This window comes from Odocoileus virginianus, chromosome 23 (genome assembly GCF_023699985.2).
Source record: "Odocoileus virginianus isolate 20LAN1187 ecotype Illinois chromosome 23, Ovbor_1.2, whole genome shotgun sequence".
NCBI classification, from domain to species: domain Eukaryota; kingdom Metazoa; phylum Chordata; class Mammalia; order Artiodactyla; family Cervidae; genus Odocoileus; species Odocoileus virginianus.
This window is the reverse complement of record NC_069696.1, coordinates 9,394,456-9,416,555: the sequence shown is the minus strand read 5'-3', so window position 1 is coordinate 9,416,555 and position 22,100 is coordinate 9,394,456. Positions and strand designations below refer to the sequence as shown.

The 22,100-nt window shown below is 46.0% G+C and overlaps 1 protein-coding gene and 1 pseudogene across 1 annotated transcript in view; both read right to left on the bottom strand.

The window, feature by feature from the left end:
* Positions 1-22,100, bottom strand: part of ACO2 (aconitase 2) — a 46,772-nt gene that overhangs the window by 17,891 nt on the left and 6,781 nt on the right. Inside the window, exon 2 of the mRNA XM_020876973.2 lies at positions 3,640-3,776. Coding sequence (XP_020732632.1) covers positions 3,640-3,776 — 137 coding nt within the window. The remainder of the gene's footprint in view (positions 1-3,639; positions 3,777-22,100) is intronic.
* Positions 7,533-7,626, bottom strand: LOC139030719 (small nucleolar RNA SNORA11; annotated as a pseudogene).

Genomic DNA, 22,100 nt, shown 5'->3' with positions numbered 1-22,100 from the left:
GACTCAGCAGAGTTACAGTCAAAGCTCAGGTTCTCAGGTGGAAGCCTCGCCCTGGATCCTCTACATCTCTCAGGCCACGGCCACCACCCCCGTGCAGTCAGCCCACCGGGACACAGAGAATCCGCCCGGCGACGCCCTCACCCCATCCTCCCCGCCCTGCACCCACAACCCTCCACCTTGGGTGCTGGAAGCCTCATCACCCTATTATGCTAAAGCCTTCCTCATCAGCCCCGCTTGCTCTCACCCCACTAAGACGGGTGAGGCTGCCAGCTTTCAGAACAGAACCTGACGCCAGCCTCACAAGCCCCTGTTCCTAGACCCTGTTTCCCTGCGGGGCCCCGCCCTCCCTTCCCGTCAGGGTGCCTGGGGAGGCGCAGCTGCCTCTCGTCACAGCCTCCCCCCCACACTGACCTCCCTACGTGGGGGCCACCTCTCACCACTCCCCACCCCCACTCGGCATAGCCCATCTGCCTGGACCTCACACTCTGCCTTCCACCATTCGCAAAGCTTAAGCCAAACCTGAGGCCTCCTCAAAAGGGCAGAGTTCCACTCATACCCAACGAACCACACACACACACACACAAACTGGACTCAGAGTCAGAGTTTAGACCTGACTCTATTATTAAACCCACTGTGTAACCAGATAAGCCGGGAGCTCACCAGTCCGTCTCTAAGGGCCAGGGATGGTACTGGAAAGAGACAACAGTGCTCATTCAGCACACGTTTTTAAGCATCTTCACCAAGGTATAACCGGTGTGTAACAGACTGCACATATTTAAAGTGCACAACTGATCAATTCTGACATATGAACATATCCATGAAATCATCACCACATCGAGACAACGCACACACCCACCACCCCAAAGTCTCCTCGTTTCCCTTTATGATCCCTCCCTCCTGCCCCCATCCCCCGGCAACCACTGATCTGCTTTCTGTCATAGTTTTATCCTAGCGCTTTTAGACCAGCACTGCCCTAAGCACTATATACATCTATACTTGGATGTACAGAAGTCACTTTATTCTCACAACACAGAGGAGCAACCTAAGCCCAGTGAGGTGAAGAACCTTGACCCTGGTCATGAGGCAGCGAGTGGACAAGCTGGAAGGCAAGGAGCCACTGTGGCCTTATACTGTCTTCTCAATAACACCTAGAAACTCAGGGTCCAGCCCGGCCTGTAGCCAGTGTTCCATTACTATCATCACTGCTACTGCTGTTACCAATACGACTCTGCGGGGAAGCAAAGACAGGCCCTTCTGCTGGCCTGGGTGCCAGCCCCGCACCCCCAAGCTGACTTCACCCCCTGAGAGCAAAAGCTCCCTAGGCTGCTGGCTCTGTGGGCAGCTGCAGAGCAACCGGCAACGCTGAGAGCCTCTCCGCTCTGCTGTCCTGAGAGCCTGAATAAAACAGCCCTGGCCTGGAGTAGAGCCTGCCCCCTTCAGTGGAGCAGCTCCCTGGCTGGTGAGCAGGCAGCGACTCGCTGCGCAGGGCAGAGCCCCTCTTCTTGCGTCCCAGGGGCGGTGAAAAGTAGCACATGGGCTTTCAAACCAAAGACCTTGACAGCAAATGCCTGAAGCTGTATAAAAAAGCTAAGGACGAGTTCATCATCACATTTCTGTGGGGATTAAGTGGGACGGCAAAATGGATTCTCAATGTCCATCTGTGGCCCCGCTTCACTGAATACAGAGACTCAGTTCCCAGGAACAGAATCAGGCCCCTCTGTCACAGGGTAGAGGAGTCGCCCCCGTGCAGGACCCTGGCCCTCTGAAACACCCTTACATCTAGCCTAATCCTCTAGCATTTTTCTAGAATGGCCCCACTTCCACCTTCTTTTTTCTATGGAAGGGTCTCTCAACTGTGGCACCACTGACAGTTTGGGCCAGATGATTCTTTATCTCAGGGGCTGTCTTCCATACTGCAGGGTATCTGACAGTATTCTTGGCCTCTACCCACTAGATAATAGTCAACTACCACCCACCCCGGGTTAGGACAACCTACAAAGTCTCCAGACATTGCTAAATTTCCCTGGGGGACAAAAATCAACCCCTCACCCCCACCTTCAGTGAGAACCACTTCTCTATGGCAACAATGAAAACAGAACATCCCTAGTCTGTACTAATCTGGAAAATGCCCAAAGTTATTGATTGGACTTTTCTGGTTGGTGCAAGGTTGGAATAAAAAGGCAAAGGAAAACTTTTAAGGGGAGGGTTAATTTCGCTGATAAAAATTAAAACCAAAAAAATTTAAACCCAAGGGCAGTTTTTTTATTAACTTTTTGAAGCAAAGACAAAATGGTGAAAACTCTTTTGTGAAGTTATGGAAAGCAACCTTCTGTGTTACTTCTCCCAAGCAGGGGGAGGTGTTTTTGCAGACTAAAGGAAAATCCATTCTTTTTCCATTGAGCTGTGATTTGAGAACTCTAAGAATAAATAAAGTAAGTGTTTTCTGTGTAAAAAGTATTTGCGCAAGTTCGCAAAGTGATGAAGACAGTAGTTTCAACCCTGACTGCACGTCAGAACCCACTGGGAAAGTAGCCAGCGCTCCTCACAGTCTGATGTCCCCTCAGTCACCTGCGGCTCCTGTGAAAACTGCAGATTCTGACTCAGTGGGCCTGGGGCATGGCCTGAGGTTCTCTATGTCTAACAAGCCCCCAGGCTGCTTGCTGAAACCGATGCCGCTGATCCACGAGCCACATCTGAGTAGTAAAGTTCATACCAACTGAATCAAATGAACACCCTTGATGGACGTTAGAGGTCCTTATTGTAATTAGGTGATGCTATGCTGGAGGCTATTGGAGATAAAGACTAAGATAGTCCCTGACCCTTAAAACTAAGGTGAGGATACCAGTAAGGCGGAAGCAAAGTGGCGCAGTGGCCAGAGCACTGGACAAGGTCCAGTCCCTCGCTCACTGCGTGGTTCTGTCCACCTGCGCCCACACGTCAGCTCTAAGCGGGGATGCTGTGTGTACTCATACTGGTTCTCGCATGCTGCCAGGGCCATGTCACCCGACAGGCAGGCGTGCAGCTCTGTCTGCAGTGGTTCACGCTCCAGGAGCAGTGCTGCTTGGTATGCAGGACCAGCCCCCATCCCTCATCCTCTTGTGGGATTTTGTCCATCCCATCTCCTGAGTCAGCATCCAGCCCACAACCTGGCACTCAGAACAGCAGAGCAAGACGGCTGCCACTTCGCCACATGGGCAAAGAGAGGTCCAGAAAAAAGGGATGCTCAAGTTCCCGTCTGAGCTTCTTTCTGAGTCTCAAGGTTGAGTTCTCCCCTGGGCTGATGGACCAAAGAGGAAATATAGAAATTCCGAAGTCCCTGGACCTGGCAGATCCCAGAGGAGTGGCCCAGAGCCAATCGTCTGTCCTGGGAAGGGTAGCTGGGACGTTCAGGCCACAGCACCAAAGAGGGCCTGAGATCTTCCCTGGGGCCCACATCTCCAGGCTTTTCCTTGGCAGAGAGGGCGGAAGGCCCACAGTGATTCAGAACACCCTTCTGCAGCAGCGACCGCTATGCCCTCAATGCCTAGACCCTGTCACCATCGTCCTCCGCCAAGCACCTCTGACACTGTCTGAGAGGGGCAGGGAACACCAGAAACACCGACCCTCTCGCCATCTCCACAGCTTGCTCTATAGCCTTACCGTTTGCGGACAATGTTAATGTTCTTCTCGAGCAGGTCATAGCGGATGTACTCATTGGGTTCGAAGTGGCTCATGGCCACCTTGGCCCGTTGGCACAGGACTGAGGCCACATGGTACTGCCGCACACCCAGGGCTTTCTGCAAGAAGAAAGACAACAGCACCTGTCAGCGGAGTATTCAGGGCAGTGCACCCCAAGGGATGGCACAGAATGGTGAGAAAAGCAAGGAATTGAAGTGTCAAGAGCTGTTTGGTGACTGCAGTCTCAGTTTCCTCGCCTGGGCTCAGGAATGATACAGCAGCCACCAGGAACACAGCCTGTGGTAGGAGAAAGTACAAGGGATTTATAGTCACAATGGCTATTTACAGTCACAGAGTCAAGTTCTATCCACCTGAGAAAATCCTCCATCATCTGAGGGCCAGAAGAGATGGGCCCTGGTGACACAACCAGCTGTAGCAATCACACAGCTGCCACTGGGAAGGCAGAACGAGAACCTGTGTGGAGGCTCTCATTAAGCTCTAAAGCACCACCCAAATGGTAGCTGCTGTCCTACCTGCTCTATAAGTCCCTTGAGGTTTGGGATCAAGCTTTATTTGTCTTATTTACATGTATCTGGACTACCTGGCACATTAGAGATTGAATAACAGCTGAATAAATGGAAAAATTAGCGAGGAAAACCTGCACGTGAGCTTCAGATGTCTCCTCATGCCTTGAAATGGTGGTGGCCAGCCCTGCTCCCCTGGGAAGTGCAGCAGACTTAACAGCTGGCCAGAATGTGGTACAGTGATGCTACAAGGCCTCTGAGACCTGGTCATAAGAAGGATAACTTCCACCCAGCTCTCTTTCTTTGATTGCTCTGGGGCAAGACACCACTGCTGTGAAAACATTTAGGCAGTCCTAAGAGAGGCCCGCCTCGAGAGGAACTAGACCACTTGCCAAAGCCCAGCATGACCTTGCTAGGCAGGTAAGCACGCCATCTTGCAAGCAGGTGAAGTGCTCCAGCCAAAGCATAAGCTTCAGATAACCAGTGGCCTGGCCAACAATCTGGACAGCGATTTACTGAGTGAATCAGGGCCAGAACCCGGCCAAGGTGCTCCCAAATTTCTGGCCCACAGGAACTAGGAGTGAGAAATGGTTACTGATGTTTTCATCCTCCAAGTTTGGGAGCAACAACTTATTAACGCAGCAGTAGACGGATGATTGTTAAGTTGTCAGGTCTGTATGAGTTCATTTTAAACTAGATGACAAACTTCACAGGGTGTGCTATGACCAAGGAAGAATAAACGAACCCAAAGAAGCAACAGAGGCAAAGAACAGTGGGGCTCTGGGTCTAGCAGCTCCCACCTTGGGCAAGGAAAGAGGCAAATCTCAGGACATTGCCCCAGGCTCCCTTCTGTAAGTCACCTGGGTGTTTGAGTCCAAGCCCTGCTGACCTCAGCATCTGAACCAACATGAGTGCATCGCGGCCACTCCCTGTTCAGGTCACCCAGAGAGGACAGCAGATCCCATAGGAAACAGCAACCACCCCCCCACCCCAGCACAGCAGGAGCAAACTCCCAATGCAGACTTAAGGTCCACTTGCCCTCCAGCTCAAACTCCACCAGGGACTCTACTGCCTGCCCTTCTTCTATCGGGTGAAGAACCTTCCAATCAAAGGACTTTTTTTTCTGGAGGCAGTACATCATGCGGATCTTGGTCCCCTGCCCATGGAGCGAAGCATGTCCCCTGCAGTGGAAGCATGGAGCCCTAACCACCGGACAGCCAGGGAAGTCCCAAAGGACTTTCAACAGGCTGTGCAGAGGAGGAATGTGGGACCCCACAGTTGCAGGTGATAATGCTGACTGGAAAAAAAGGACAAAACAATATGTTCATGTAGAATATAACTCTGGGATTAAAAAAAGGGGGGGTATTAGTGAGATGAGCACTGTGCGAAACATTCCGAGTGCATCACGTCCATCAAATTCTCACAGCTACCCGGTGAAGTGGTGCCAATGACGAGCCTGTTTTCAAAGTGAGGCGACTGAGGCCCTCATGGAGTGACCGAGGCCACAGAGCAGCCACCAGGACCCAATCCAGCCTGACTGACCCACTTTCTGCCAATGCCCCAGGCCCTCCCCCTAAGCTCTGCCCCTAAAATGGGGATAAACTCTACACTCTTAGTAACAACTGAATCACCTACAGGCTCTGTCCTTAGTCATGATATGCTGTGCTTACCAACCATGTGCAAACGTCTGTTCCCAACAGCCAGCACTGCCCAAGAGGACCTTCTGCTCTGATGGACATGTTCTAGATCCTCACTGTCAAACATGGTAGCCACCAACCACACGTGACTGTGAAGTGTGCCCAGGGTGGCTGAGGAGTGGAATTTTTTATTTTATCAACTTTAATTAACTTAAATTGCCATATCAGATGACTCAGGTTTATATATTAATAAGGATGGAAAGAGTTTTTAGGAAGCCTGTTTATTAAGTCATTTCTTCTAAAAAGATATCTATATATTTTAAAATCTGGACCCCTTCCAACACCAGGAATTCATCATCCCACACAACCACCAATCCATTGTTGAAAATTTTCAAAATATTCTCCCAAAATATCAGCCAAATTCTTGTTTCCTTGCACAATCTACTTTTTCAGTTGGGGGTCTGCCCTCTCAGACCACATAAAATAAATCTAACCTGTCTTCCTCAGGACATTGCTTCCCAGGCCTCAGACGCAACAGAATCTCCTGAGATTGTTAAAAATATGTAATCCTGGGAATATTCTAGCAGTTAGGACTTTGGCATTTTCACTGTGTGGGCCCCAGTTCAATTCCTGGTTGGGGGACTGAGATCCCGCAAACCATACGACATGACCACCAACGACAACAACATAAACCTAAAGCTCAACTCACATTAGCAACTCAGCTGAGGGTGGGGTCCTCCTCAGCTATTTAAAGACAGGATCTATCATATTCTCTAAATCTCCTCTTTACTAGGCCAAAGGTAGCCCTGAGTGTTTCAACTCTTCCTATATACGGTGTGTTTCTAAATTCTGCAACAGCCCAACCATGCCCTATGCTGAGGGCAAAGAGACAGGAGACCTCACCGCTGTCACACACATCACTTCCTACCTCCTAACACCTCAATGGACATCATCCTAACTGACCACTCAAGCCACACTGTACTACTGACTTCATTTTCTGTGCAGAGCTCTACCTTGATCTTTCTTTTCTTCTTTGAAATTAATCTGTGCCTTTATTTGCCAGTACAATTTAACTACAGGAGCTTGCAAACTTTTTCGATCTAAAAAGTACACTTTATATCACTGTCCAACAAATACACAAACATATATAATACATATATGTATATAACAGTGAAACAAAATTTTTGACAAAACATCTATCCTAAGTCATTTTAAGTTTTTTCCTTTTTAACCCAGGATGAACTGTCATCAAGTCCCCAGTTCATCTGAGGGTCCACTTTAATGAAATGAACAGTGTTGCACATTCTGTGCGTCTGGACAAAAATATGAGAACATCCATCCACCATTGCATTGTCACACAAAGTATTTACATCCACCACTACATTGTCACACAAAGAATTTTCACTGCTCATAAAAACTTTTGTACTGTGCATTCAACTCCCTTCTGCCCCCAAATTCCTAGCAACCATTGACCTTTTAATTGCCTCCATAGTTTTGCCTTTTCCAGAATACCATATAGTTGGAATCTATTTTTCTTCTTTTTCTTGAAAAGGGAGGTTCAAAGCCTTGAGCCTCTCATGGCCCACCCATGCATGGACCAGACAGGCTCTAGGTGGCAACCCCCCCGACCCCAAGCAATCACTGTAGCTTTCTAGGCAACACTGAGCCTTGTTCCACAGGTCCTGCCAACAGTCACGTGGAGGTACAGGGGTACATGTGCTGAGTGTTTGTTCACAGGAAGATCACAAGTTTTGTGCCCCTTGTCACAATAGCCCAGGTTCCTGTTTGGTGTGTTATAAACATACCTTAACCTTGACTTAATTTCAGCACCGGTTTCTGTCCACCTCCAGCCCCTTGTGGTCTAGAGGAGTCCGGGTCAGTCACCCCAGGTCTGATAGGCTGGCCTTCCCAATGGACGTCAGCCACACACACAGCAGCAACAACTCTCAGGCTGTTCATTCAAGTCTCAGTACAAATGTGACCCATTCCAGGTCAGGCTCCCCAGGGTGGACGTTTGGTCATGCCAAGCTATTTAGTGACACTCCCTAGGTCTTCAACCCTCAATAATAACAATCACCTGACTGAAATGTCACTAAGCCATCACTTATGCTTTGTGGTTAGGGACAGCCTGACTGACCTGTCAATTGTCCCACAGAAATCAACACTCAGCACTCATTGTTTTACTAATCTACTAACTGCAACAAAAAAGTAAAAGGATGTTATTAGCTTGGCTGTAAGACTGTAAGCAATTCACTCTGTTCCTCCAGGCCTTAGCTTTTCAAAGGGTGAAACCTCAGCCATGCTCCCTGCTTCAGAGCTGAACTGAGAGGTTTGAAGTGTATGAAGTGTCATGTTTAACTCTGAAGAGGCTGACCTCAAGGGCAAAGACACCATGTATCATTCATTCACAGACCACGTATATCTCACATGTAAAATAAAATGAACACTAGGCTACGGGTGATCTTAGAATAAAAATAATAGGGACATTCCTGGTGGTCCAGTGGCTAAGACTCCTAGCTCCCAATGCAGGGGACCTGGGTTTGATCCCTGGTCAGGGAACGAGATCTCCCTTGCCACAAGGATGATCAAAGATCCCATGTGCAGCAGCGAAGACTCAACACAGCCAAGTAAATAAAAAAAGAAATATCAAAATAAATGAGAAAAAAAAAAAAAAAAACCCCAGTCATTACTTATTTAGTACCTGCTCTATGCCACCAGGCATTTTCTGTGTCTAATTTTGTGCAAGATGATTGTTATTCCCATCTTACAGATGTGGAAACTGAAGGTCAAAGAGGTTAAGTCACAAGTCCTACACGTGATAAGCAGTAAATCCAGGATGTAAGCACGGGCCTGTTTAAGAGAAGCCAGTTTCCCTGGATTCTGCTGCCCTCTTGCCCCACAAAGCCTATCCTCTCCCATTTGAAGGCAGCCTGGTGTCATGGTTCAGATAGAAGACCTATAGTCAGACCGCCCAATCCAGCACCACCAACCTGATGTGGCCCTGGATAAGTTACTCAGCCTAGCCAAGCTTTAGCTTCCCTATAGAGAAAATGGGAGATAAGTGTTGGCATTAACATTAAATGAAATTAATCTAAGTGCTTGGCACAGAGTGTGTTCATAGAATATATGCTCATTGTATTCTTTTCCTTCACGGAGGAGACAAGACACAAAATTAGATAAGGTTGTGCTCTTTTTCTGGATTCTGGCGGAAGAGGCATGCCTCTTATTTTGCTTACTGCAAACACAGCTTTTGGTTGATCAGCGTTTTTCAGAAGCCTTAGCTCATGTGGGCCTTTGACATTCCTGACCCTCTTCTGTCTGTCTTAGTATTCCAGCTGTCTTAGTATTTCTCCTTACTTATTTGCCCTCCTTCCAACTCTGGCAAAGACATTCTGAAAATCTAAGCTGAGGTCTATAGGTACATCTCTTCTGTCTCTCCTTCAGACAACTTGCAATTTGTTAGAATTTGCCTTGGAAAGTCTCCCGTCCTTCTGAAATCCCTTCTACTTATGGGGTCCTGGCAGTGAGACTGCATCTATTTGGTCTCTGAGTAACTCAGAATTTGCTTTCCTCCAGGGCAGTAAACACACTGAACTTCCTCAGCCAGTACAAAGCCTAAAGGGCTCTGCCACTGGGCCTTTGCACATGCTGTTTCTTCTGCTTAGAAAGCTCTGTCCATCCCTTCCCAATCTGCCCTTCATGTAGGTAATTCCCATTCATCCTTCAACTTCCAAACTAACTTCACTTTCTTAGGGAAACTTCTTGAACTCTCAGTCCAAGCAGAGCCTCCTCTCACATATGCCCATTTACTACTTTCTAACATTCATTTGTGAGATGCTATCTGTCTCCACTACTCTGTAAGATCCAGAAGAGACTGTCTCTGTGTCTTCATAATAAAATTCCCCATATGACTGAACACCAGGTGTGATACACAGGAGGTGTTACATAAACATTGGTTAAATAAACCAATGGATTTTTTTTTTAACTTTACCAACCAGTTCTTCATTATTGAACAAGGTTGAATATAAAGCAAGTTCGGTTAACCTTGTAACAGCAAACAGTTAACAAGACAAATTAATAATTTACCAGTCTCAGATGCTTTTGGTTAGATTGTAAACAGGTTGAACATTTCTGAAAGACAATTAGGCACTACCTATTAAAATGTGAAATGTTTCTATCTTATGACTAACTTTTCTTCTTCTTCCAGGAAGCTATCTCTTAAAAACACTCCCTTAAAAGAGCACAGAGACTGGCAGGGACATTCTCTACATCATTGTTTCTAAAAGAACAACCTAATTGTACAAAAATAGGGCACTGATTGAATAAATTCTGGTCTAGCCATGAAGGAAAGCCATTCTACAGTTGTTTAAAAAGAACAAGGTAATGGTGGTGGTCTCACAACATTGTGAATGTAGTTAATGCCACTGGACACTTGAAAATGTTTTTAAAAAATGTCAAATTTTATATCTATTTTGCCATAATTTTTAAAAGGAAGTAGATCTACCTCTATTGGCAGCAAAAAAAATTCCATGACATTCGGCGAAAATAAGTGGCAAAATAGTACTATGGTATGGGCCCATTTCTGTATAATAGTAATTAACAAATGTAAATGTGCTCAGAAAAAAAAACTGGTAAGATATGCTTAGACTGTTCACAACAATTATCTGTAGAGATTAGAATTATGGGCACTTTTATGTTCTAGGCTAAGTATTTCCAAATGCTACATATGTGAGCTCCTTTTGTAATCAGGGGGAAAACATAGATGAGACAAATCAATGCAAAAAAAGCATGTTTACTGTAGTATAGCATACATAGCAAGATCAGTGATGAGCATTTGGACAACAATCAAAAGTATTCTAGTTTTTAAAAATGTGCAAACCCTTTGTTTCAGCAAATTAACTTACAGGAATTTATCATTACTAAGGAAAAGGGGGAAAAAAATGTACCTTCACACTACAGGGACCTGGTTACTACCACCTTAACCCAGCGTTCAAAGAGCATCACCAATAGCAAGACTACCTCACATTTGTGCCTCCTGATCAGACAGCATCACATGGGAAGAATTCCTGTCAAAAAAATATTTAACTGAATCTAAGAAAGCTTTGGGACCTGACTTCCAGTGTAAGGAAAATGCAGGGAATAAGAGAATAACCAGTTACATCCAGAGTGTGGACAGTCTGCAAGAAACAGGCCTGGTCTCCTCCCGAAGTCAATGTCATAGAGGAAAATGGGGTGGGGGGGCGGGCAGGAGTGGGGAGGGACTGTTCTAGGTTGAGAGAGACTACAGAAGCCATGGCAATGTAGTGCAGTTTTTTTTTTTAATTAGATTTTAATGTGGAAAGAGAAAGAAACCAAAGACACTTTGGGGAGAAGTGAAGAAAGCAAATAAGGCAAAATGTTGATAACTTTTGATTCTGGACGGTAGGTATATGGGTATTCTTTGTACTATTTTCTGTATTTCCTTATGTGTAAAAAGTCATGACAAAAAAATCTTTTAAGTAAGGCATCAAGTACAGTTAAATCTATGTGCTAGATACAACGGCCTAAATTTCCTTCTTGATTTTTCTGTATTTTCCAAATTTTCTACAAAAGATTCATTTTATAATAATTCTTATAATTAGAAAGAATGTAGCCAGCATTAGTTTTTAATTAAATCAGAACCAATTGAGGGCAGGAGAAAGGGACAGAGGGTGAGATGGTTGGATGGCATCGCTGACTCGATGGACACGGGTTTGGGCGGACTCCAGGAGTTGGTGACGGACAGGGAGGCATGGTATGCTGCGGTTCATGGGATTGCAGAGTCAGACATAACTGAGAGACTGAACTAAACTAAAATCAGAACCAAAGAAATATTTTTATAGACTGCTTGCAAGCAAACTATTGATAATTCAAACTTTTCATAAAGCAGTTTGTCAATAAGACGCCCAAGGGCTCATCCATACGTTTGACCCAATAATTTTGTATCTGAGACTCTATCCTCAAGAAATAATTCTAAATATGTAAAGGCAATGAACATTATAAAAAACTGTTTCAGTTAAGATGGAAAATTATTTTCTCCTATAATTCCCCAAATTTGTATCAAGGTGATACTGTTTTCAGACGGTGTAGAAAAATCCAAAGTTCCCTAGTATCATTATATTTTTGTCCTTGAACCTCAATTCTGAAATCCAACATTTGGGGAAGGTACCAAGCTCAGAGTGCCCACCCCATGGGTCACTTCCCTGTGTGTGGTCTGGTGGACAGGGTGATCCCCCAGGTGACAGGAGGCGGTGGGGGCCAAGAAGGAACATTCGAGGGGTGGGAATTCAGAGATCTGCCCTCGGAGTTGGGTCACAAGGTACCCTTGGACAAAAAACCTAGACTTTCTGTGCCTTCTTTTTTCCATTTCTATAAAATGGGAGAAGCAGATTATTCTGGATGCTTCAAAATCACCTGGGAGATTTCACAGACATGGTGTCTAGCCCCTACAGGCTCCCAGACCTCTCAATCAAAGTCACCAGAGGTGGAACCTAAGCATTAGTCAGAGCGTAGGTTACTGACACAGCTGGGTCTCGGAACCACTGGACTAGATGCTCTCCATCTAGATGCTCTGAGTGCATTCCAGCTCAGATTCTATAAATACTCCTCCCCAGCAAGCAGGCTCTCAGATAAACCCACTAATTCCCCAAAGGCCTAAGGGAAAGCATAGCAACATCACAATAGATTTATCTGCATCTCATCTGCATCGAGGAGGAAAACCCCCAGGGCTCAGGTCTTTCTGGAGCAGCCACAGCCTCCGCCCTTCGTTCACAGTCATGGAGGTAGTGGCATGCACGTGTGCACACATCCAATGCAACCCAGCCCAGTGTCACAGAAAGCCAGCCAGATTCAGAACACTCCATAGATGACTAGCTCCCTGCCTGGTCAAACTATTTTAAAATAATTATTAAATAGGGAGAATAATCCCTGTCATTTAACAAACAATGAACATGTTCCTAGATGCCAAAAACTGTCTCCAAGAGGCTTCCAAACTTCAAAGCCCTTGAACAAAATTCTTCGTGGTAAACACACCAGGCTGTTGCTAAGAGGCAACTGGCAGCCTCAATTGTTGGGGGTGAGGTGGGGTAGGGTCATTATCTCCGCACACCTATATGCTATTTGCTACAAACACCTGAAGAGAGCTTAGTTGTACCACACTTGACTCTACAAAACCACAATGTTCTCCCTCAAGACCAGAAGTTGGTGGGACACGACAGAAATGGAAACAGTGTGGCAGTGTGTTAGAGTAGCTATTGTATGCATTAGGTACAGAGGTCAGTGAAGTCAGGAAAATGTGAGTGGTGAAGTGAAAAGGATGCTAAGACCTCCTCAGGGCTCAAATGAGATCATGTTTGGTTTTAAATAAAATACACTGGCTAAGATGCAAAAGCCAAACAGAGAGAAAGAGTGATTTACTCCAAATCGCATGCCATTTGTGGAGAGTCATCAGGGAAGGAAGAAGTCATTCAAAGTCAGTTGTGGTATCCTAGCAACATCCAAATATTGGCCACAAGATGTTCTGGGCTAAAAGGACCCTCGCAGAGAGGGCTTTCCACTTTTGACTGGAAACACACAGGCACAAAATACACTTTATGGTGTGATCCAGCAGCAGGTACGTGCCAGTCTGTGTAACTCAGTTTCACACCTGACATGGGCAATGTATACTGATAGTTTTTATTCTCTAATTATTTTCATTGTGGTAAAATACACATGAACACATATAACTTACCACTGTTAAATGTACAATTCAGAGTGCAACCATCACCATGGTCTCGTTCCAGAACTTCTCCACCACCCAAAGCGAGCGGCTGCTCTTTCTCTCCACCCGCCCTGTCCCAGCAGCTGGCAGCTGCTGATCTGCTGTTTCTATGGATTTTGACTATCAAAGGTATTTCATATAAATGAAATCATACAATAGGTGGCCTTCTGGGTCAGGCTTTTTCCATTTAGCTTTCTGTATTATTTTTTTGAAAGTAACTTGCACCCCGTTAATTTCATGATCCAACAACAGGTCAATATAGGCAGTTTGAAAACACTTCCTTAATGCAGCCTTTCTGGCACCAGAGACAGGTTTCATGGAAGACAACTTTTCCACAGGATAGTTTAGGGATGATTCAAACGCATTACACTTATTGTGAACTTTATTTCTATTATTATTACATCAGCACCTCAAATCATTAGGCATTAGATCCCCAAGGTTGGGGACCCCTTTCAATTAAAAATATCAAGTGTAATGTATGCCAATGGATGTTAATGAGACTGACTGTGGTCATCATTTTGCAATACATACATATCTATAATCATGTTGTATACATGAAACTATTAGAAAGTTGTATGTCAACTGTAACTCAAATTTTTAAAACGTCACTTACAAACATCAAAGCCAAACAACGAGGGACCGTCACCGCAAGCGTTTGCATCCCCAGGCTCTCTGCAGCATTCTACCTCCTGCACCAGTGACCCCCACCTGAGCCCACCCACTTGGTGCCTGTCCACACACAGATATCAACCAGGAAAATGGGATAAATAAAGGCGAAGTAGCAAGTTTTTTTTTTTTTCCAGTCAAATTTATTACACTTAAAAAACACGTCCCTTGTTGAGCCTTCCTGTATTTTTGATGTTAAAAAGATCCCTTAAAGAAATAATGGTGACAGTAGAGGGTGATTTGGTGGGCTTTCTGGTTTGGTTTTCTGCTGTTTTGGTGTCCTTACTTTAAAAAATTTAAAACCTGTAATCTCAGGTTGATCCCCTCAATTCCTAGAGTGTGTACACTCTAGTGCCCTCTGTCATGCAACTTTCCAGAACAAAACTGTCTTTGGGGGACACTGGAGAAGTAAGATACAAGGAGGAGGAAAAAGCTAGGTTTTAATATTACCCCTATTATCTCAGCAGCAGCCAGAAATTTGAGAAATGATAAGCGGGGTTGACTCTGGTGAAAAACATCTATCTTCACTGTCATTCTGTCTCCCCTCCCTCCTACCACCAAACCTCACCATCTGTTTACTCATTCTGCCCATCTATCAACTAGCTAAGAGTGACCGTGGGTGCCAGGCACTGAGGATACAGCAATGAATAAAATGTTTCCGTACTCCCTGCCCTCTTAAGACTGCCATTCCGGGAGGTTAAGGGGGGGGGTGGGGGAAACAGTCAAATAGAGACAGAGAAACAAGTAAAATCTCAGTCAGATATTAGTGTCCTGAGAGAGAAGGCAGCAGAAGCAATGGGAGAGTGAACCGGGGAAGTGGGGAGAGGACAGTTAGGCACGGCTTCAGTGAGAAGGTGACATTCTAATGACAGGATCTGCTCACACAATGGCCAAGAAAGCATGAGAGGAAAGTCAGGACACCACTAAGGTTTGGGCCTGAGTAACTGGGAAAATGGAGCTGCTATTCACTGAAATCGGGAAGGCAACAGGAAGAGCTGGCTTGGGGTGAGCCTGGGAGTCTGCCTGTCTGACCCCCAAGTGGAGAGGTCAAGTAGGCAGCTGGATACTCATTTTAGGTCCCTTCCCTCTAGAACTAGGCTAATAAATGGTCCATCTGGAAAGCACAGATTATCAGAACCCAAGGTGACCCCAGATCACCAAGTATCTTTTATTCACTTGACAGATGCAGATTGTCCCAGGCCATACATACCTAGTTAACAGCAGTTTGGGGATTTCCCTGGCAGTCCAGTAGTTAAGACTTCCACTTCTAATGCAGGAGGTGCAAGTTTGATCCCTGATTGGGGAATTAAGATCCTAGGCACTGCATGGTGCAGCAAAACAAACAAAAAAAATCCAGCTGTTTGGAGCAGAACTCAAGTCACTTAATTCGCAAGTCAACACTTTTCCCACCACACTACCTCCCTAATTAAAACTGAAGCAGTACTAATTCATTAAACACGTATTTATCCAGCCTCAGACTTTGTGCTGGGCTTCCCTGGCGGCTCAGGCAGTAAAGGAACTGCCTGCAATGCAGGAGACCTGGGTTTGATCCCTGGGTTGGGAAGATCCCCTGAAGAAGGGCATGGCAACCCACTCCAGTATTCTTCCTGGAGAATCCCCGTGGTTAGAGGAGGCTGGTGGGCTACAGTCCACGGCTTCACAGAGTCAAGACATGGCTGAAGCGACTAAGCACAAGCACAAAAAGACTTTGTGCTATGGTGCTTGAATTAATAAGGTAAGCAAGACAAGACACAGTCCCTTCCACTGGTGAGAGCTTATAGTTGTTGGAGAAGATAGATATCAAGTCAGATATCACTCATGAGACCATGGAAGCAATGATATAAGTGCTGTGAAAGAAAGATGATGCAGCTACAACACTCTTAACAGCATAAAGCTGGAGAACCCAATCTAGGCGGGGGAAAGGCTTTTTCCAAGAAAGTGATCTTTCATCTGAGAACTGAAACATGACTAGGACCTAGTCAAGCAAATAATGTGTGGTTTAGGAGAAGGAATTCGGGGAACCTGGCAGGCAGAGGGAACAGCAGGTGCAAACTCCCCTTGGCAGGGAAGCACTTGGTAGTTGAAAAAAGAAAGAGAAAGCCAGCTTGGCTGGAGCAAAGTGAGCAAAGGGCAGTGGAAATGGCAGAAAATAAAGCTAAGAGGTAAAGTGGGGCCAGGTACTGTAAAGGACCTTGTAGATCTACGAGAAAAGCCCCCCAGCAACCCTGAACTAAAGCTTATCTGCGTCTTGGTGGAATTCCTGGTGAAACATCTTGGAACACCAGAGGGCAGGCGGCTTCTAAAGGAGCTGTGAAGTCATCTCCCACTAGACTCCTTACCTCCCTGGGAGGCAGTCATGAGACACTTTCTCCTCGCCTCCCAGGATCTGATGAGGTATAGCGCTTTCTGCCCTGCACTTTTTAAACTAGAACTGCAGAATACAAACCCACCAGTGGCACCAGGGCCGCCACAACTTTCGGATCAGTCCTCAGTTCCTTTTGTTCCGGTGCTGCCCTTTTCAGTGTATGCAACTGGAACCCAGGGAGCGGGCACCTTCAACTTGTTCTTCTCATTCTGTATCTACGTAACGAACTGTCTGAACATGAAAGGGGTTCACTGCACCTTTACTTAGATCAAGCAATCAGGCCTTGATCTCTTCTTATAAATATGTATGAGCTTTACAGTAGGACATGTTAAACGTTTAACTTGATCCTAAAAGCAATGGGAAGCCATTGAAGCAGGACTATATCTGCCTTAAAAAAATAAGTCATCATGGCTGCCATGTACATAATGCACTCAAGGGGAGCCAAAGCAGAACAGGTTGACAGTGGCTTATCATGAAACCTACTTACTTCCCATGAGCACACCTGTATTTTCACACTTGAGCACCTCTCCTGTGCCAGGCAGTAGGACACAGATACTAAGAAGAGTAAGACGGTCCCTACACTGACATAGTCTGGCCTCAATCAGCATGTCAGTGCACCCATTGTGACCCGCAGGAAGAAGGAAACACATACGAGAGGCAGGAGTACAGCAGAGGGAACAATGAACTCTCCTCAGGCAAGCCTTCACTGAGCAGGGCCATGGAGGATAAATAAGGGCTTGCAAGGCACTCAGAGGACAGTCAGTATGTAAATGATCCAGAATCATCAAGCGAAGCGAGCAGGAGCTAGAAATCACTCAAAATGGTGGGAGGTAAAAGACAAAGCAGGAAGTGGTGGAAGGTCAGGTCAGATACCCAGCAGGGCTGAGGAGGCTGAATTAAGACCTGTGAGTTAAGACCAGTGAAAAGAAATTAGATACAGCTAAAAGGCCCAGCTCCACCATTTACCAGTTGTGTGCTGTCAAGCCAAGGGTTCGCCTTTGAACCCAGTTTTCTTTTTTGAAGTTTTTATTGGGGTAGCAGTCATGTACAGATATGAGAGTTGGACCATAAAGAAGACTCAGTGCTGAAGAATTGATGCTTTCAAATTGTGGTGCTGGAGAAGACTCTTAGGAGAGTCCTTTGGACAAGAGATCAAGTTAGTCAATCCTAAAGGAAATCAACCTTGAATATTCATTGGAAGGTCGGTTGCTAAGCTGAAGCTCCAATACTTGGCCACCTGATGTGATGAACTGACTGACTCACTGGAAAAGACCCTGATGCTGGGAGAGACTGAAGGCTATTTATTAAATAGCTTTTACTAGAGTTTTTCCTCCCATTTAAAAGAGTAGGACATGTTTCTTGGAGAAAATTTAGAAAACACAAAATTTATACCTCCTTGAAGCTCATCCAGAAATACCTACCACCACCACCCCTCCACCAGACTCCCTGGCCTGATGCCAGGAACCCTGTGGAATTCAATACTCGGTGATTCCAAGAAGGGCACTAAACACCAGTCCACGCTGAATCCACATCTCCTCACAGCCCCTCGCACCAGGGTACCCACTGAACCTAAACTGAACAGGTGTCAGAGCTGAGGTGTCTAAGACAATGGTAGCAATAATAATTACTAGTAGCAGCAGTAATGGTTATGTGGATGAACAGCCCTAATGTATATGAGTCCCATTTAACAGATGAGGAACCTGAGGGCTGGAGGAGGACAGTAACTCACCCAAGGTCTTGCAGATACTCAAAGACAGACTGGCTCTAAGCCAGAACACTGAAACCTCCCAGTGCCAAGTGAACCCTGGCAACTTTACTGAGTTGGACACAAATGAATTAAAGAAATCAAATAACATCAAAATGGAATAGATGCCAAACTGTTAACAGCAGCTATCCCTGGAGAGTGAAATTATAGACAGTATTTTGTATTTAGGTAATCTGAACCTTTAACACTGTACACAGATTAATTTTAGAATCAGAAGAAAATCTAAAGAAATATAAATTATAAATACATTATTATTAAACTTTTAATTTCAATTACAAAATTTTAGGAACTTTACAAGGAAATATATCAAAATGTTAACAGTAGTTATCTCTGGCTGGGGTAGGTTATCTCTGGGTATTATAAATAATTATAGGTAATTTTTATGGTATTCTTTATACTTCTGTATTTTCCAAGCTTCCTAAATAGGTATCTTTATAAATAAGAAAAAAAAAGGTAAGGAATTAATTCTACCTTAAAAATAGCTATTACTGAGTCTTATAATATTTGACCACTGTGGTTGGAGTATAAGTAGTCCAGATCAGTATTATTTAAAGAAGGAAGATGATTTGGGCATATTTAAAAAAAAAAAACAAAAAACTTACTGGGGTTTTGTCTTTGTTTTCTCAATCCAAAAGTAAAACATAATGCTTGGTTCAACCTGGCCCCAGGGTCATTCCAGCGATTATCTATTGGCCATCCACTCAGAAGTCACAACAACTAGGAAATGGGAAATTTCTTCCCCACACTGGGAGTCCAAGTCTCAGGCCTTGTGAAATTCTCATGAGTAAGTACCAGGCCCTTATCTAGAACAGATACTTCCACTAAGCCCTCACCCTCCATTTTCTCAGGAACTAGGAAGTTGAAGGCAGCCTCAAGGCAGAAAACTTCTCTTCAGCAACCTCTACAGGGTCTGGATTCAACATGATTATTCTAGGGAGCTCACATGCTTCCAGAAAGCCTATTCCACTATTAGACAGTTCTAACACTTAACCAAGGCTTCTCATGCTGAACTGAAACCCACCTCCTTCCTATTAGGCAATGAAAACTGGGGCTCAAATCCCAGCTCTGTCCCCAACAGGTTGCACAACGCTGTGCGGTTCTGTTGAACCCCTCTAAATGCTATGGGGGTTATTAAAGGAGAGCACCCATGTGAAAGCAACCAGCCCAGTACACACTCCCTAGCCCTGTCCTTTGGAACCAGATCAAATGAACTTAGTCACTCCTCCACGCTTCAGCCCTTCAAATCACTGAAAACCATGATTGTGTCTTCTCCATTCTAAGCACTCCTATGGTATTTCCTTGCTACAAAACTCCATCCACTTGGGTGAGAGTCTCCCCTCAGGGCGACCAGAAAGCCCTCAGATCTGTCTTGGAGTAAACAGCAACAGCTGACCCACCGCTCCACAGCAGTGTCTCTTACAACCCTTGCTGAACGGAGCTCAGCCTCCCTACCTGCCCTGAAGATGCGGAGGTTCAGGGACAGCCAGTGGCCTGCCCAAGGTCACACGGCTGGGGACCTGCTGAGCCGCACCCCTCTCACTGTGCCGCAGACAGTGTCTCCCAACCTCTGCTCGGGCCCGGCAGCCAGCTGGGCTCAGTTCTCCACGGGGGCTCGGGTGGAATCTGGCTTCTTGGTCTGACCATGCCCTCTCCTTTGCTGGCTGAGATATGAATCTCCAGGGCTCCCAGGCGTGAGGGAGGGTCTCCTGATCTTGTGCTTAACTGACACAGAACAAACTCTGAAGGAAGGACTATAACCAAAGTGGACCCACCAGGGAGTCAGGTAAGAAATAAAATGAAAAGAAACCAACAAAACTGTGAGGCAGGACCACAAAGGTTATCTTACGTCACCTTCCCAACAACTGGGCCAAGTGGGACTGTCATAGGTCATTTTTGTCTTCTGTTTTAAGGAGAAAACAGACTCTGACAGGTGAGAAGGTAGAAACTGCACTAAAATGTAAGCTCTATGAGGGCAGAAGACCTGTCTCATTTGGTCACCACGACAGACTCAGAGCTTAGGACACAGAGAGTCCAGGGCACCAATGCTTGATGATGAGATGGATGAAGGAAGAACCATGATTTGAACACAAGGCTCTTCATCTTGCTTTCCAATTCAAGTTGGGAGCGCCTCTGGCAGAGTCCGTGCTGAGCCTCAGTGCCGGCTCACAGAGCCAAAGCATGAGGGAGGCTGGCTGGGCCAGTCTGACCTCTGTCCACACTGTGAAGCACGCCGCACACCAGCGCTGCCTCAGGGAACGACGTGTCAGAGGGCGCCACTGCTCAGAGCAAGCTGAGAAGGTGGCTGAGCTGTCCAAACAGGTGAGGAGCATGGTCTCTGCAGGCAGACGCTTCAGCAAGAGACAGAGAAGTCACCGGCCCCATTCTGACCTGTCAAGTGTCACTGCAGAAACACTGCAACCCCAGCGTCTAGAAACAGGAAAGGCATCCACTCTAGAGCTGGAGGGATCTGGCTCAGAACCTCAGCTCCCTTAGCTGTGGGACCTCAGACCAGATTCTTCACTTCTCTGAGCCTCTGTTTCCTTTTCTGTAAAACTGGTGTAAAATAGCAGAGATTTTTTAAGGATTAGAAACAATGTGTGTGCTAAGTCACTTCACTCGCATCTGACTCTTTGCAACCGCACAGACTGTAGCCCACCAGGCTCCGCTGTCCCCGGGATTCTCCAGGAAATAATCCTGGAGTGGGTTGCCATACCCTCCTCCAGGGGATCTTCCTGACCCAGGAATCGAACCCACGTCTCTCACATCTCCTGCACTAACAGGCAGACCCTTTACCACTAGCACCACCTGGGAAGCCCAGAAATAATGTATTGTTTGTAAATGTAGAAGAAAAAAAAAAGTGTGGAATGATAAATACAAAATTCCTATCAGTGGTTGCCTCTGGGAACCAGAAGTGGGAGAAGGAAAGAGAGCTTTTACAAACATAGTCTTCTTTAAGGAAAAAATATATAGAAAACACAGAGCTTGGCAGCTGGGTTCCTGGCAGGCATTCAATACATGTAATCTGCTGTTCCTCATTTCTCCTGGGAGGAGATGCTGCCACTCACATACCTCCTGCCTACATGTTAAGAGAAAGAACCATGAGCTGCTGTTTCTGACCATGCCCTCTGCCCCACTCCCAGCTGTCAAAGCAGGTCCCTCACAGAACAGGTTCCAAGTACCAGGATAGCACATCTCAGAATTGAAAAGGTCTCATCTATCCACTCATTCTGTCCCTGAATGCCTGAGAGGCCCTTTCTGCCAGCAGGGAACGCACTACCACATGAGGCCACCCTTTCACCAGCAAGATGACCTCAAGGTCTCAGAAGGGAAAGACACCTGGTTCCTCTGACCAAGACCCTCAATGGCCTTTAGCCTCACAGCTCTTAGCAACCAGCTCTTCCTGGCAGGGAAGCCTCAAGTGAGGCTCTGTCTAGGTCAGCAACGCACATCAGGAATGCACATCAGTCAGCACCTTCCTTAAGAAGCGTCATCTCTCCACATCTCTGCTGCTTCTAACAACTGTCTCCCACTCCTGGTAGGAGAACCTCTGGCAACCCTCCTAAGACTCAAGCAAAACAACTCCCTCCTGTCCCTAGGCAATCAGTGAGCTTGGTTGCTATGCAACAGGCAGGCACAAAAGTGATGCAGTCCTTTTCAGAGGCTTGGAAAGGTGGCAGGGAGCCATGTCTATCCAAGACACAGCCTCTAA